We start from the raw sequence: 17678 nt of genomic DNA on the forward strand, positions 1-17678 counted from the left end.
TTGTGAGAAAGACCCATTGGTAGTGGCAGTTTATCAGTGTCTATTCTGATGTGCCTCTTGCACGTATCTTGATGTTAGCTGCACATTCTATAATTTGTATTTCAGATTTTTAAAAATGGGCATTCAATATTAGTGCTTTCCAAGCAAGAGTAGAATAAATGAGGTTACACTGTTTGCTGGAAACAGTGGTGTGCTGTTATAGGAGAACATGAGAAAAGCATGATGTAGAGCCCGAGTGATAAACAATAGTGACTTTCTCCCTGTGATCCACACAAGTCTTTACATAAAAGAGTGCACATGGCTGTTGCATGACCTAAGCAGAGATGGCAATGAATAGAGAAAAACTGTATTTTTCTTATTAGCATTTAAAAAATATTTGCTGCAAAAAGATGTTCTAGGTAGGTGGTCAGGCAGGTTCCCTATAGGACAGGGGAGAGAGATATAAAATTACCACTTACCTCATATTCACAGATGTTTTACTATGCAGATTCACTCTCAAGCTTAGTGGTTAGCCCCCTTGTATTTGCTTCAGATTATTGATTTGGTAAGAAATATCTTCCTCCTCCAATGTGAATTCTCTAACCCATGATCCGCTATCTGGGTTACGGTTTGTTCCCCATTTACTTGGGTTTTTGTGTTGTTTTGGGTTAGTAGGGGGGGGGTTCTTTGTGGTTTGGGTTTGGGTTTTTTCCTCCACAAAAATAGATACAAAATAAAGTCATGAAATAAACATTTCCTGGCCCACCGAGCAAGACATTTGTGTGTTAATCTAGAAATTCACAACTAAATGAAGGTAGTTCTGAATTGTTACACTGGTAAGTCTCTATTGGAGGGCAGCCTTTCCTAACGGCCCCAAAAGAAATCATCTTAAAATGTGCTGTAGCTTCAACCCTCTGCCAGCAATCATCTTAGATTGCCACAGGCTTGGGTGTGAGAGCCCCTTTCATAGAAAGGGCACCCTAACAGGACAGTATTGGTAACTATTTTTAACTCAAAGAAAGAAAAAATATGGACTTTATCTAAAAATAAGTGTTAGAAGGAAGGTAAATTTTAGTTTGTGCAGACCAGATGCAAAAGGACACTAAGACAGGATCTTGTAGAGTACAAAAATGCAATTGATACTTCTGTGTTTTCTATTCTTGAAAAGACGTAAAATAAACCCCGCAAAATTGTTAAGATACAGTCTAAATTTTCTTAGCAGAGAAAGTAAAGTTTATTTGAATGTAGCATGCTATATATAAACATAATTGATTTTTAAAGTTAAAAATGTTTTTCTTTTTATAAATATGCTTGTGAGATTTCATCTTTAGAAGGATTCAATAGGATTAATACTATAAATTTTGTAAAATAACATATTGCTGAATTCTGAAAACACAGTATCCTATCAGGAAAGAGTCTACATGTTCAGAGAATTTTCACCTCTTTCCTGAATTTTCTGATACTGACAAAACAACATAAGAAACACTAAAGTAGATACTATCCAAATATTGTGCTTTACAGCATAAAATATCTTACATACATTCTTTTTCTAAAATACACTTTCAGCATTTGAAATTATTAAAAAATGAAAATAATGCGAAACAAATAAAAGCCTTCATTAAAAATTGGCACACAAAAAGAATATACCATGCATGTGGAATATTATGTGCTGTTTTCAGGTGATTCTTTTCCTGTTTATTCTTGATTCTTAGCATTCCCTTAATTTCAAATAAACCATAAACATGCTTCTATAAACGCTATATAATGTTACACAGTGGATGTGGGTTTTTTTCTTACCATATTTCTGCTGTACATGAGAGAAAGCTGGTAATCTTCAGCTGAGGTCAAAGATTGTCATATCAATATGATATAAGAATTTCATTTTGTAAGTTATATTCAAGGAATGTAATTATATGACTGTTTTAAAATTTAATGCATGGTGATTATCCCAAGAATAGTCAAATTAGTTTAATGCATACTGACAGATGGTTAGTGGGCAAAGACGAATCCATGAATAACCTGGCACACTGATCAGCATTAAAATATCACATATCTGTGCACTGTGAAGATGATTGCAAATTATATTAGCATTGTGTTTTGACAAAAGAGATTTCTTTCTGTTGGCACATAGTTAATAACATAAAGATACTTTAGCCCTACTATTTTTTTTAACTTGCACAATTCAATTTAATATACTGGTAAAAATGGGCATTCTGTCACAGTACTAGCAGTGCTGCAGGTTGAATAACAACCAAATTCTATGCTTCTCTGATTTGATTTTTAAGTTAATTTAGTAATTTAATTTCTGAGTATAGAAATGAAGTTACTTCTGCAGAGAATATTGTGTTGCCACTGATATTTATGGGCAAATATTTACTTCTGTGCAGTTCTATGTTGAAGGTGTTTCTCTCTTATTCATTTTCATTTACTTAGAATATAAAAGCTCTTTTTAGAAACATCAGCATTACTGCCAACATAGAAAAGAACAAACTTTATCAAATCTTATACACCCGTTTATCACTTTACTACTGCATTTTATAAATAACAGATACACTTTTGTAACAAACTGGAACCATTTAAACATTACTGAATTTTTATGTATTAGGCATAATAAAATAATTCACTTATGCAAAATTTTTGTAGTGCAGGAAGACACTTTTGTGCTCTAATAGCATAATGGCTCAGAGATAAGGATTCTCTATAATGAAGGACTACTGAGATGTGTATAGTCTGTACTGCTTTGTGGAAATGTCTTCATGAAACTCCACCCAGTTTAGATTCACAATATTTTAGTCCTCAGGGTAACTTCACAACAACGACACATGCTCCAGCCCTTCCAATATTGACAGGAACTTCCTAAAAAACAAAAAACCAAACCAAAACAAAAAAAAACAAAAAAAAAAAAAAAAAAAACAAAAAAGAAAACAGAAGAAAGGTTTTTAGTAAACTCCTATGGATAGGACTAGAAGAAACTGCTTGCAGATTAAAAGGAAAACAATTTGTTTATTCAAACTAATGTATTCTAAAAAAAAAAATAGATTTAACTAGGGCTCTAAAAACAGTTTTGACTTTTTGGGAAAAGGCTTTTAGCAGCCACTGAGAGTTACAGGAGTGTAGGCTGGTGTTGTTGCTCTTAACTTTTGTAAAAGTCCTTCATATCCTATGTTCGAAAACCATGGACCGAGTAGTTACAAAAGGATCTTGATAGTTTTAAATCTTTCCTCTTGGTCTCAGTGGTGATGATCATAAATATGAAAGCTTGGCAGTGCCACCAGTAGAGGATATTGCTGACAAACACACGCCAGTGCTAACAGCAGCAAATTTAAACGCTTCAAGTATAAAATGATTTGTGCAACCTGGCTCACTTGCCCATGCACTGCCTTTAGTCTCAACAATTTGTAGTTATTTCACAGGGGAAGCAAATGATATTTTATACAAGCCCAACTACAGTATTACTACATCCTAATATACCATTTTTCACAAAACAGTGATAATTTTGCAACATAATGAGTTTTAGTTTGTCCATTATTCAGACAGAATTCTTCCTATCTGCAGGAAAAATTCCTATTACCTATTAAGTGATTCTTCCTATTACCTCTGTCCATTCGTTATTTTGAGCATCGTAGGACTCCACAGTATCCAGGTACGTATGGCCATCATAACCCCCAACGGCATATAACCTGTCCCCCAGAGGACAGATTCCAACAGCATCCCGAGGTACACTCAAGGGGGCCACTGTTGTCCAAGCATCTGTCTTAGGATCATACCTAGGATGTTTTATGATCAAATTTAGACAAATACATTGTAGAAACGTATTTAAAATTACTGATATTTGCTTACTTTCTCCTGTATAGTAGTTCAGTTTATACCATGAGCTTGTATAGAGAATATTGAGTAATGTGATTAAATATTTAATTTAGCCACTAGAGGGATCTTGAAGCACATGAAAAATGCCCATCTTTTCACTTTCGGATTACAGGCTCTCCATTTTTATCAGATTAAACAAACAATACATTTTAAACATAAATGAGGCCTGAGGGAATGATAGCATGGCCATCAATGACTCAGCGAAGTTAATTTCAATATATTATTAATCTTTTCTCCATAAAGATTTTTGTTTTCCTTGTCAGAATAAATGTTTTCAGAACATTTCCGTGTAAAAAAAGTTAAATATCTCACACAGTTGATAAAAGTTTGTAGCACAAAATGCCTGGCAGGTTTTCATATCAGCGTTGATTTTATTTCTGGTATATACTCAGTCAATTTCCCATATAAATTCAAAAATTTCCATGGTAGTTCCAGCTTCACACCATCTAACTGCAAACAAAACTTAGCCATTGATATTCAAACAGGTAGTTGAATACTTGCTCAGTTTTCCTTTCTTGTCCCCAAATGACACAAGTGTCAAGGGATACCCACGGCCCGTTAAACAGCCAGAGGAGTTGTCCCCACTCATTATGTTCCCTTCTCACCCAGAGCTCAAGTGTTTTGTCCTCCTACATTGTGCCACATGCTACCACAGTGGCAAAGCAACATTTGACACACGATGCTTTTATTTCTGAAAAAGAAATGTCCAGTGTTTGCATTTTCTTAAGACCTGTGGTCACCAGTGGCGATTAAATAAGGATCAGACAAACAGGATTTTCATTTTAACGGTAATTACGTAGAGAAATTGATATAAAGCCAGGATTTCGCTGCTTACACCTGTGTGCTACCAAAATGATTAGGCCAATGTATTCATGTATTATTTAGTTTTAAAGTGTGAATTCACGCTATAGTGGTGAGCTTTGGTGCATGTTTACGTTTTTTTTCTGCTTCTAAATCAGACTCTTAGCATATATTTTAGCCCCATTTCCTAAAGCAACATGGTTTCTTACAGAAATCAGTCTTCTCCATCAGAAAATATCTGTGTAGTGAATACTGCCTGTTTGAATATGTGATAATATCATTTTAACCTTTTGGTCAATATCAGCCAAACTATTGGAGGAAGACACAACTGAAAAGTATTTACTTCCTACAATATATGACACAAGTAGCCCAAACCGGCATTTTGGCACTTGAGAAATAGAAAGGTCATGTGTTGATTTTGTCTTTCTTGTCTTTACCTGGCTCCTGGGCAGCTCAAATAGAAGGGGGAGCTGAGACGAATTTGCTTCTTAGGGTTAATTGGGTTTTTTTTATCACAAGAGCATTGGAAATAAGAATATTATTTTAAAAAGCATAACGTGTTTTACAAACATAACATTCCAATTGTGAAGAGATTTCCCTTGTTGCTATAAATTATTTTATATTTCCTTCCTGGACCATTTAAAAAAAAAAAAAAAAATTCCTTACCTTTCTACACAGTCGGAAAGTCGAGAGCAGTGGTTGGAAGCAGGTGCATCATGACCTCCCACAGCATATAAAAATCCATTGTATGTTGCAACACCAACACCCCCTCTTCTCTTGGACATCGAAGCACATATACTCCACTTGTTTGTGTGCGGATCGAAACATTCCATTGATTTTAAGCATGAGCTTCCATCTCGTCCACCAACAGCATACAGTCTGGGATAATTACCCACAAGAAGGCAAACAATTTCGGTCTTTAGTCTCTCATTTTAATAGGAATTTTATTTGGTTAACTTCATTCAGACCATGTTAAAATTATCATTATGCCCATTATTTGCTGTCTGACAGCTATGCTCCGAAACTTGCCTTGCACAAAGGGTTTTGCATGCTGTATGAAGGAATTCATATTCTTCATTTGCAGTGTAAATTTCCAAGCAGTCACATATGAAAATTAAGCTTAAAAATGCATGTCAGCTTCTTTAAATGTGAGCTATAGACAGAATTCAATTGAAAGATACTACATATGTTTGAAACATACTGGTGGTATTCCCTATGACAGGCTTATGGAGTATTTGACATCTTAGTATTGCATTAAGCATTTTCCCTATACTGTTAATATGTAAAAACTCTTTAATAATATAATTATATATCAAAAACATATGTCAAAAATATACTTTCCACAATGTTTGTATTTAAGAAAATCTGCTGGACAGAAGTTACGATACAGGTAGATCATCTTGTCTGTCCAGCCTAAAGGCATTAAGCAAAAAAACCCTGGAGATTTAAACCAGCTGATGTAAGAATAAATGGTGGAAATCCCCATTAAGAAGCAGGGGGGGTGGGGGTGTTGGCTTTTTGTCAATCAGTTTTACAAATCCTGAATTTCTTTTAATTTTGGTTGAGAAGTGCCTGTTTTTCTCCAGCGACTGGAAAAAGTTTTAGACTCCTCTAATGTACAATTTAACTAGAAAAGTCTTGACCACTGTTAAAATAATAGAAAATTTCTATCTCTCTCTTCTAATGTTTGTGAAGGGAAGATAGACTTGAGTTTAGTTGTGCAGTTTGTTGCATGACTGATAAAAAACTTGAGGACTGGGTTTGTTTTCTTTTCACATCATGCCATTAGATACAGACTACTTGTTTACACAGCTTTCACAGAGAGAGGAAATCACTGTATATACAAACAGATTGGTTGGGATATTTTTTTGTTTTCCATAACGTGTCTAGAAACATGGTAGCATTTCCCATTCTCCACGGAAAAGAACAAATCTATCATTATTGACTGGTGTTTTCAATAGACCATTTATTGATCAGAAAGTGTTTCCCCACAGAAACTCTGGCATGACTTAGGGAAACAGGAAAAGGAGAAGCATTCTGCTTGGTTAGACCACAGCAGTAGCACGGAACGATGGACATTTGATCTTGGCTTCTCCTGGTATGCCAGAAATTACATCACTAGACTAACAGACATGATTTAAGCCAGGCTGGAGACAGCTTGTATCAGGAGTGATTGAGAACAGAGTCAGGATCAGGCTGGATTTCCTCTTTGACAAAGTGGTTTCCTGCATGTTGCTGTGGAAGGTACCAACAGGAGTTTCTGGTGAAGTTTGTGCTGAAAACATTTCCTCTGAGATACAACAGGCACTTAACAGACAGTTCTGCCTCTCTTGAACTTTTGAGTTAAGGATTAGAATCATGTCATGCTTGAATGCAAAACCATGGCTTGTATGTGAAGAAGTTTTGCATTTGCAAATATCTATTTGCTGACGTCTTTGTTTCTGCTCTTTATCCTTCTCTTTCTTTGGAATTTAAGAAATTAACGGGGAAGCCAGTGATAAAGTTTCATGATAAATGCAGTGGTCTGCCTGCAACTGTAATATTTCCCATCCCTACAAGCTGTCATTACTAAGAGCTTTCCACAGATTTAAGTAGGAAGGAAGGTTGGCTCAAGCCATGCTCTCCAGCATAACCTGGGGCCTTTTACAAGATTTTTTTTTTGTATTTCCAGCAGCATCCTATGTTGCTGAAGAACAAAACCAAAATTCTGTTAGGTATTAATTTATGAATTGTTATTACTCATCTTGAAATAAAACTACTTTCAAATAGAAACGTACAACACGGTGTAATACTGTTTACTGCAGATTACACAGTAGATTCACACATTTCTGTTCCCATGTAAAAGTGCTTGAGTGGCTTTAGTGTCTCAGGAGAATGTTTAAATAAGTTTTGAAAATCTTGTTGGGAAAACCAATTTACAGTGAACACAAGATAGTGTATTTAAGCAATAGATGAAGGGCAGAATAAATCTGGGTAGAATAAGACTTATAGAAGGCTGTTTATTCCACACCTTGTTATTAAAATTGTCTTCCTTTTGAACACACCATATACCTTGAACCTTTTAAAAATTATTATTGACTGTCAAATTGTATGTTAAAATTGTAGGTGCATGCAGGAGGTGTGAAAAGACTTCATTTCTGTACAGCTTCTTTCAAATGGTGCTTTCCTAGACACAGTGATTTTAAAATGTAAATATAAATTTAGATATTTTTTTTTTAAAGTAGCTGATCTTTCAGAATCATAGAACGATCTGGGTTGGAAGGGATCTTAAAGATCATCTACTTCCAAACCCTGCCCCGGGCAGGGCCACCTTCCACTAGCCCAGGTTGCCCAGAGCCCCGTCCAACCTGGCCTTGAACACTGCCAGGGAGGGGGCAGCCACAGCTTCTCTGGGCAGCCTGTCACAGTGCTTCACCACCCTCACAGGGAAGCATTTTTTGCTTATAGCTAATCTAAATCTGCCCTCTTAAAAAGTTAAAAGTCAGTTTAAAGCCATTACCCCTCGTTCTATCACTACACGACCTTATAAAAAGTCTATTTCTGGCTTTCTTGTAGATCCCCTTATGTTATATTCTAGAAATTCTTATGTGCATGTAATAACTTAAAAGGGATGCAATACGTTTAAAACACAACTGCAAACAATTTACCACACAACGGAGGAAGAAATTTATTATTTTTGTGCATTATGTTTTCTCTTTCTTTTCTTGATATGAATAATTATGATAAGATTAAAAAGAAAATTTAAAAAAACTGGATTTCCAAAGAAGGAAGCAAATGAAAAACCAAAGAAAGTTTTTTTCTGTTGACATACTTGCTATTTAATGCTGCAACCCCTACAGTGCTTCTAGGGGTTGACATGCTAGCAACATAATTCCATTGCCGTGCTTGGGGGTCCCATCTTTCTACGGTATTAAGGTAACTCCATCCATCATGGCCACCAACAGCATACATTGGTCCTTCAAGCATTGCTACTCCTTAAAAGATAGAATTAGGGACAAATTATAGTATTCAATAATTTCAGTGACCAATAGCGTATTAGCTTCATATTTTAAATCCCTGTATGCAGATAAGCAATTTCAGCTGGTATTAAACTATCTAAAAGCTGCCTTGTCATTTGGCAGAATAAACAAAGATAAACAAAATTCTTCATATGCAGTGTTTTTTTCTGAATAAGCGTTATCTTTTGCCAAAAGATTAGAGGAAAGCTGCTTTAGTTCTGATATTCTCTTCTTGGACTTTTATCTCTTCCACTTCTATTGACCTTGTTCTGAAACAAATTTGAGCCTCTACATGAGAAACAATGCTCCTATTTTAAAAAGATGCAAAGGTTGAGCCAGGCAATGAAAAATATGTCCAAATCAAGCCACCTATCCTTATTCTGAGCCATCTGAAGCTCTGTTGTCTTGCCAGCATGAAGCTTGAGTGGAGTGATAGTCCTTACTCCTATAGTACCATAACATTTTAATGCCTGTAAGGGGAACACACTTTTGGATAGGAGCTGGCTTGTATCTGTTGTCCTTGAGGCACAGGAGAGGGAACTTGGCCGTCTCTGCAAAGCTCTGGATGTAGCCTGTGTCATTGTCCTTCTCCAGAGAGAGGGGCTTTGGTGCCCCTCCTTTGGGGAGCTGCTGCTGCTGTTTTCTTCCTTTGTTAGATAAGGGGAAATGTTTGAATCTAGCTGCTTAAAAGTTCTAAATCTGTCTTTTCAGGCCTAAATATACGTGGCCTGATTTTTTCAAAAGTGCTAACTCTCCACAAAATCACACTGAAGCTAATAGGAGCTGTAAGTGTAAGGCAGCTTTCCAAACCAGGCTGACACACAGATAGAAGCCTAACTTTAAGCACTCAAATTTACCACTGTGACCTACTTGTTGGGTAGAATTATGCCCCTGCAGTTGGTAATTATAAAGACTTCAGTGAGAATTATTTAATAAGTTTTGTTTTCTTTCCCTTTGCTACCTACTAGTATTTGCTTTTATAAATTTGACAGACTAGCTGTTAAGAACCCTACACTGTACTTTCTCCATGGAATGAGAGTGTGATGGAGTGGTGATATAGGTTGCAAAGCTTTACCAGATAATTCTGGATCAATCTTTTTCTATTATTCATTAAAATAAAATTATTCTATATCATTTGAACTTACCAATGATTTCAAGCTTGTGTAAACTTCGGAGAAGCCAGCTTTTTCATAAGAACTGTGATATGTAAATCACACAGAAATCCTCTTCTTCCCTCCCTTACAGTCTCCTCAACTGAAAATTTATCCATATTTTTTTATAGTTCCAGAAGTAAATTCTAGATTTCATACTCATTCATTCACTGTGAATAATGTTAATAATTATTTTGCAGTAAAGACCTTGTCCTGGTTTCGGCTGTGACAGAGTTAATTTTCTTCCTAGTAGCTGGTACAGTGCTGTGTTTTGGAGAACAGTGTTGATAACACATGGATGTTTAGTTGTTGCTAAGGAGAGCTTATGTTAAGTTAAGGATTTTTCAGTTTCCCATGCTCTGGCGGTGAACAGGTGTACAAAGAGCTGGGAGGGAGCATGGCCAGGATGGCTGACCCAAACTAGCCAAAGGGCTCTTCCATACCACAGGACGTCATGCCCAGTATAGAAATTGGGGGAGCTGGCTGGGGAGTGCCCACTGCTTGGGCATCAGTCAGCGGGTGGTGAGCAATTACGCTGTGCATTACTTGTCTTTTTTCTTTCTTTTTTTCAAATTGTATTCCTTTTCATTACAATTGATTTATTATTATATTCTCTAATTGTTATTGTCATTATTATATTTTATTTTATTTATTAAACTGTTCTTATCTCAACCTATGAGTTTTACTCTCATTTCTGGTTCTCCCCCCCATCCCACTGGGAGGGGAGAGGAGTGAGCAAGGAGCTGTGTGGTGCTTTGCTGCTAGCTAATTATTAGTGAAGTTGTACTTGTTTCCTTGCCTCAGTATTTTCTTCCATGTGGGTAGTTTGCTGATCTGATTTTCAGAGGTGTTTGGTACCGATGGGCTTAAGTCATAATTTTAAAAGAAAATTTAAATCAGATTGTTACTGTATTGCAAACGTATCTCTTGACCGCTACCTTGGACAGAGTTGATTATTTTCACTGTTGGTTATATTTTGGAACTTTGTAAAAGCAAAATCAACTCTGGAAGACCAGTGCAAGTTAGGTGAATACTAACTAGTGACACTGTCATAAAATTTTGGCAATAGGCATCTCGGTCTGAAAAATATCTTCTACAAATATTCCTGCATATTATGAAATGCTTTGAAAGTTATGTCCACAGAGTTTGCGTCTATCAAAGTTCATGTGTGTGTGATGCAAGGTTTTTACAAAGGAAGAACACCTCTTACCTAGGCCATGTCTGTGCGTCGACATGGGAGGCATTATAGTCCAAACTTTGGTGATAGGGTTGAAACATTCAACAATGTTAGAAGTTTTCAGACCGTCTCTTCCTCCCACAATATAGAGCTTGTTGTCAATTACTGCAACTCCAAACTGTAATCGTCTACCATTCATAGTACCAATTTGTATCCAACTGTTAGTCCTAAGGTCATATTTTTCAATTGTAGTGGTACCTGGTAAAAACATAAGTATTATGAGAATATCCATGAACTGATCAACCCAGCAATCAGTAGGTGATACAACCCAAAATATTATTAAATTATAAAACATTTAAATTTTGTGTGTGAACTTTTACTGTGGCTCCCTGAGAACTTCAGTTACGAAATGTGAACCTAGTGAGAAAGTTGCATTAATTGCATGTATATATGACTGTCAAATCTATGAGAATTAATTGGGGGCAAGAAGATATAGAATTAAAAGCCAGCAAATTTTTTAATACTGAAAATTTTGGAGATAAGTTAATTCTGTTATTCATTTAAATACCGTGAGTGTAGGTTATTCATAGTTTGGGTTTTTGTGTTGGGTATTTTTATATTCCTTATTAATATGGTACTTCACAGCTATGTACTCTTCGACCATGTTTGTGCTTAAACTACTAGTGATATCAAAAATGGAAAATGTATCCATGTGTCTATCTTGGGACTTGGGCATGTATCTTCATGAATAATTTGGATATTTTCCTTTTTATGATGGAGACAGGCAGAAGACAAACTTGGTTCCAAAAGGTAGTTTCATCTTTGCAGCAGCCTTGCAATAACTGCTTGTCTGCTGTAAAGTATAAGCTGTATTTTCAGTTTTTTCAGGTCACTGAACTACTAGTAATTTTTTTTACTGCAACTATTCATAAGGCCCTAGCTCTTTGCCATTCAAAACTGAAACTTTTCCATGCGCTGGCTCCTGTCAGTCACTCAGCAGCCCTAACTGCTCCTTCAAGAACTGATTTAGAACTGTGGGGAGATAACTGAGTAACAACCAAGGTGGAAGAATCAATTGCCAGTTGCACACACAGTGCACCCCGGAGCTCAGCTGAAGGCAACCAGATGAGAAAAACAGCAGATTTCCCGCCTGTTCCTTGACTGGGATTTGAGACTAGAGCAGTATTTTGAGAATTACAATAGGCAGTTAGTGGCTAATGAATGATTTACAACAGTCAAACAACCATGCAATAAAGCAGAAAAGAAAGGGAGCATTTGCTTTAGAGATCTGCTAGACATCATCTGCTATACTCAATAAATTCAGTGAAATAAGAGCTTATTATATATTTTCTCTCCTCTGCATGTATTTCCGGATGCATAGACTGGAAAGGAATCTACCAGTTCTATCTGCAGTAACAGAAAGAAATTCAACTTTTCCCCCTTTCTTGTCATCTTTTATTCTGAGCAATTGGATTTCTTTGACTGTTCTTTCAGTTTTGTTAGTCTATGTTTGCTCTTTGCTTTGATTCCTTCTCATTTACGCTTTGCTAATATGTGAGTGCCCCAGAGTTCTCAGCTTCAAAAGTATCTTGCTCTCTAACTAAAAACCAGGAAAAATACATAAAGGTGTACAGTGTGTTCATACGTACCCTGTAGGCTGTAATTTTTACAGAGGCTAGAAGGTAGGTTTTGAAAGTTAATGTGGTTTACGCACAAAATCATTTTTTCAAAATACCAGCCCAAAAGTAGCTCTTTGATCTTCTTTTGATCATTTGAAGTTGAGATTTGACTTCATATACCACCTGAGATAAGCACAAAGCCAAACCTGGCATTCCCTGAGAGTTTTGTTTATCACAGAAAGCATATTATTGCCAGAGGTGCTAGTTATTCCCTTCTTGGAACTCTTCTTCCAGTGCATCGTAGTCTCTTAGGTGCTGTTTCCTTTATCTTACAGTCCAGCACAGGCTCAAAGTATGAGTCAGAGCTGTAGAGGACAGCAGGGAGGAGAGGAAGTGCTGTTGTTCTTAACCATCAAAAGGCAAAAGTTCAAACAATTGGCTTTATTCCAAGGCAATAAGTAAGAGAGGCACCAACAGGAAGTGGAGATGTTGACTGAAATAGCCCTTTCTTTGCATAACCTTTACTGAGGAAAACCTGTTAGAAAATTTTATTCTTATTTTGGCAGAAGTTAGTTTAAAAATTACATTGAGATCTTGGCTGGTTTATATAATTCATAAATAATCAGTATCGCTAATGAAGCTATACTAACGGCCACAGTTTAATTTCATTTTGCTAAATTGTCCGAGGAATTCGTGTTTTCATGTTGTGATGGTGATGAATGTGTATTTTGCACTTGATTTGATTGCACAGAGATAGTAAGGTAGCTCTGCAAGATCTCTCATATAAGAAAAATCAGTCATCAGCAACTTTCTGCACACCGTGAAACGGATTAGCTTCTTTGTGATTCTATTAAAAGTGAACTCACACAGCTAAAAGTAATACTGTTCAGCAAGTTGCTAGACTTTAAACTAATTATAGTTCTTTGGCTCCAAGCTATGAGTTTGAAGTTAAGATTTTTGTAGAAAATTATTCAATATGCTGCCTACTAAAAAAAAAATAGTGTATGTGTAAAGCTGTAAGCTGATTGCAGTTGTGAAAATCATATAATAAAAACTGCAATACATCTGTAAGACTTAACTTTCAACTACAACCTGAAAAACCTTGTGTATGAAGTCCTGAAAAAAAGTGGCACGTACTGATGCACTCATGAAAGAGTACAAATCTTTTCATATGAAATTTTATAAGGGTTGATAAGCTTTACCTAAGTTCTCTATAGTTCAGTAATACTTTCTGGGTTTATTTTCCTCTTCTTTAAATTTTTTTCCAGCCTTCTAACTTTTGTCTGAAAATGGAGCACAAGGTTCTAACACAACACTAAATGAATCTTGAAATATTTTGAATATTAGTTTCCTCTTCTGATTTGTAAAGTCAAAACATATGCACAAATTCTACAAAATTTAATTTTAAAATTAACCGAGTCAAACTTCTTTAGTCTGCACTTCAAGATGTATGTCTATTATTTACAAACATACAATTCTTGCAAGAAGGAAAAATATCTAACACATAAGATTGTGTTCTGGGATTATTTTTTTTTCTATTTGTCATCTCTAAATTGCTGTTTACGTACAGAAATCTTTAAATAATTGTCATGCATTCCCTGTGTGTCTGTAATACAACTAATTTATATAATTAATTTCTGAACTTACCTTTAGTGGCATCCATACCTCCTACAGCGTAAAGTGCACCCACTGTAGATTTTCTAGGCTTAGTTCTAGGACTCTGCATCATGGACCGTCTTTCTGGTAGAAGATGGTATTTCATAGCCTCCATAAGAAGTTTCTGACACTCTAGGTCGTCTGCAAACATTGGACTATTTTCTAGATCGGCTAGTAACTAAGAAATTAAAAGTAAAGATCTTTTATACATATATATCTCATTGAAATTGTATGTACTTTAATAATTAAAGAATGTAGCTACAAACACTCATTTTAAGTTTACCTCTCTCTCGTTCTATGCCAGAAACTCTGCTTTAATGCAAGCAAAACAATATTAAGGTAGGTAAAAAAGTCATTAAGTATGATGTCAGCTTTATTTTTTCCAAAACTTTCTTTTAAGCTTTAGAAAAGGCTAAAATTGCAAATGTAGTACTGCACCTTCTGAATGCAAAACTACTTTTGCTGTGAGTGTAAGCAAATCTATAATAGTACTGGACACCTCTGTGAATATTAGAATATGTTAATTAGATTTAAAATTAAATACATATGGTATTTTGATACTTAATCCAAAGCTGACTATTTACAGCTTCAGTCATGGACATCTATAAAGTAACCATAGTGTCCGGACAGGCTTGATATTCCTATAAGCTTTTCTTAAGAGATGTATAGATTCTTCTGTGACACAGATAAAACAGTTTCAGCTTACTATAACATAGTATGTTGCGTCTGGAACTTAGTGAATGAAGTGACTCTTTCAGTCTTAAGGAGCGAGTAATGTTAATGCTCAGAATAGTCAGCAATAATCTGGACCTTTTTATTTTTGTCCACTTTTTAGTAATAAAGAAATAATTATTGTGCCTTATCTGTCCTGCAGCTTGGTAAAGCTAAGTATCTTTGCATAGTATCTAAGTTGATGTGTTATTAGAGGAAAACTACTACCATCGCTACCCAACAAAGAAATACTCTACTTTTGTAATATTACACTGATGTTTTTATAGAGGTAATTCTAAGTCTAGTAATTACACTGGCATTGTGGGATTTTTTTTCATCTGTGTTTACAAATAATAAACATATCTACTATACAGTTAAGGAAAACAAAGAAAAACCACACCAAAAGCCCCAGTGAAAACCAGAACCTTTCCACAGAATTTTTTTCTCTGTCTTAATGATGCTTGAGGCAAGCATTTCAGGTGGTAGTCAAGTTCCCTGTTAGCCCTTCACATTCATACCTGGGGTGGAAGCAGAGGAAGTCTAATATAAGAAAGAAGCATTCCTAGGTCTCGTTGTCGGTTTTGCAAATCATGCCTCACCCACATCATTAATGCCTGGAATATGGCTTCTTCATCTGGAACGTTGATGTCATCGCTGGACAAGAGCTTTGCAATTTCATTAGCAGGAAGCAGAAGAAATTCCTGGTTTTTTATTACTTCTATGAAGTGTTCCTAAAAAGAGGAAAAAAAAAAATTTCAATGCACTGATGATTTTCACACCTTGAAATAATATTTCCTTAGATAATGTAGGCTTTGCACATATTTCATTCCTACAGTATAGGGAAATGCAATATATATTCTAAAGATCACTCAAACTCTTTCTACCATTCAAGGGAGATTTTAGTTGCTGTTTGCTGCCTTTCTCTTGCAGAACTCTAGAATGATGTTAATCTTCACACTACCATGCTTAGAGACGTGTTTGTCAGGCTTCTTGTCAGTATGTTCGGTCTTAGGGATTTGCCACTGGCAGTTTTGTCCATCAATGTGATGTTAACATTACAGTTTAATAGAAGCAAAATTTGAAGAGTATGTACCTTAAGAATGCCAAGTGGTGGGCATTCAAATAAACTGTGTAACTTCTGTTAGAATCAGATTCCTAAGTTTTAAGCAAATTACATTGAAACCTTCCAATCCTTCTGCAAGGAGGTGTGCCAGGTGTTGTCTGAAGGCTTTTAGTAGCAGAAAATACAGCATGGAAAATTAAACTTTTCTAAGAGTACTTTCTGGGCAATAGAAAATTGGACAACACCAAACAAAGGGATCTCAGTCTTTAAACTATTGCTGATAAAATTTACCAGCTCCAGAAATGGCCATGAATATTAAAACCCTAGATCTTTCAAAGAATCATTTTTCATAAAAATAATATATTATAGAGTCGAGTTGCAACAATATTAGAACTGATATTAAAATATATTAAGTATGCTTGCTTGTGCTAATTCCAAAGGAAAAAAATAAATTTTGTTAAGGGAGATCAGTTTTTGATGTTGCTTGCAAAGAAATGCATGTAGGATTTGTGTTTGCATTTGAAATATTAACTACCATTTACGTACCTGAAAGTAATATATATTATTTAGGAACCAGATTGAAATAGGTCAGATGAAGACGTTTTAGTAACAGATCTTTTTTTTATTATTTACATTCAGTAGTTTCTTAGCTTTCTGAAACTCTCTTTTCAAGAGTACCAAGGATGTAAATATAGAAGTATTGGTGATTAAAGGAGCTGTTAACCTTGCTCTGTTATGCATATCCTGCTTTAATATTTTGTGACATTCAGAGAATAGGAACAGGAAGGCCAGACTCCATTTAGTTACAAATATAGCACGAGATGTTTATCAGAACAAGCTCTGTCTGCACGAAAAGATACCAGGCAGGAAACTGTTAATACTTTGCATCAATGGCTAAAGTAATGAAGGGGAAGGTCTCCATTGTATCTGGTTTTATTGAATGGATGTGGTGTTCCTAGTTGATTATCTTTTGAAAATGTTTAAATACTACTAGTTCATTTGAATGGTCTCTATATTCACAGTACAACTTCAGAGCCTTTCCCCTAAGGTACACATTTTCAAGTGGTTGAGGTTGACATGAGGCAAAACAGAGCATTTAATTTATCCTCTTCCACAACACTTGTGTGTGTATGCATTGTTATGATCCCTTATTCTCCAAAGTTTACTTAATATTACTTCAAGGGTTTAAAAGAAAATTTTCTTTTTAGGTTATTTCAAAGAGGTGCAGATTTCCTTTTCTGTCACTCAATTGTCAGCAGCTGCAGACTTGGTAGGTGGTTTTATGACATGAATCCTCTTTCATGGCAGCATCCTCAATCTGTGTTGCATGCAAGATACAGGAGGTGGTTCTAGAGGTGGAAATGCTCCTGGTTGTTTTGAGGAAGACATAGTGTAAAGCCTATATGCACAGTACTGCTGAGTCTCATCGATTCATCATGATCCTTCACATCAGACAGTGTTCTTAAAGACTCAACTGTCATTGCTGTGACACACAGTTTTTAAAAATAGTAAAAGTCTGACTCCTGGGGAAGACTGGAGGATTCAAATGATTAAAAGCATCAAAACAAAAAAAGGCTCTCATATTGTCCGACATCATAAAACCATATGTTTAACCATACAATTTTAGTTCAGTTTTGCAGAAACCTGGACCATGAA

General features: G+C 35.7%; 1 protein-coding gene across 5 annotated transcripts in view; it reads right to left on the bottom strand.

Annotated features, from left to right (window-relative positions):
• Positions 1-1194: 1194 nt before the first annotated feature.
• KLHL4 (kelch like family member 4) overlaps positions 1195-17678 on the bottom strand; it is a 103155-nt gene continuing 86671 nt past the window's right edge. For 3 of the 5 annotated variants that reach the window (XM_026848455.1, XM_026848456.1, XM_026848452.1), the window contains exons 5-11: positions 15478-15690; positions 14240-14426; positions 11007-11231; positions 8459-8621; positions 5314-5526; positions 3575-3746; positions 1195-2835 (exon numbers count right to left, since the gene is read on the bottom strand). In XM_026848455.1, coding sequence (XP_026704256.1) covers positions 2776-2835; positions 3575-3746; positions 5314-5526; positions 8459-8621; positions 11007-11231; positions 14240-14426; positions 15478-15690 — 1233 coding nt within the window. In that variant the 3' untranslated portion in view covers positions 1195-2775. Of the gene's footprint in view, positions 2836-3574; positions 3747-4357; positions 4538-5313; positions 5527-8458; positions 8622-11006; positions 11232-14239; positions 14427-15477; positions 15691-17678 lie in introns of those variants that run through there. The other 2 variants (XM_026848454.1, XM_026848453.1) reach the window with 2 other exon arrangements.

Source organism: Athene cunicularia, assembly GCF_003259725.1.
Source record: "Athene cunicularia isolate RWA chromosome 4 unlocalized genomic scaffold, athCun1 chr4_part3, whole genome shotgun sequence".
NCBI lineage: Eukaryota > Metazoa > Chordata > Aves > Strigiformes > Strigidae > Athene > Athene cunicularia.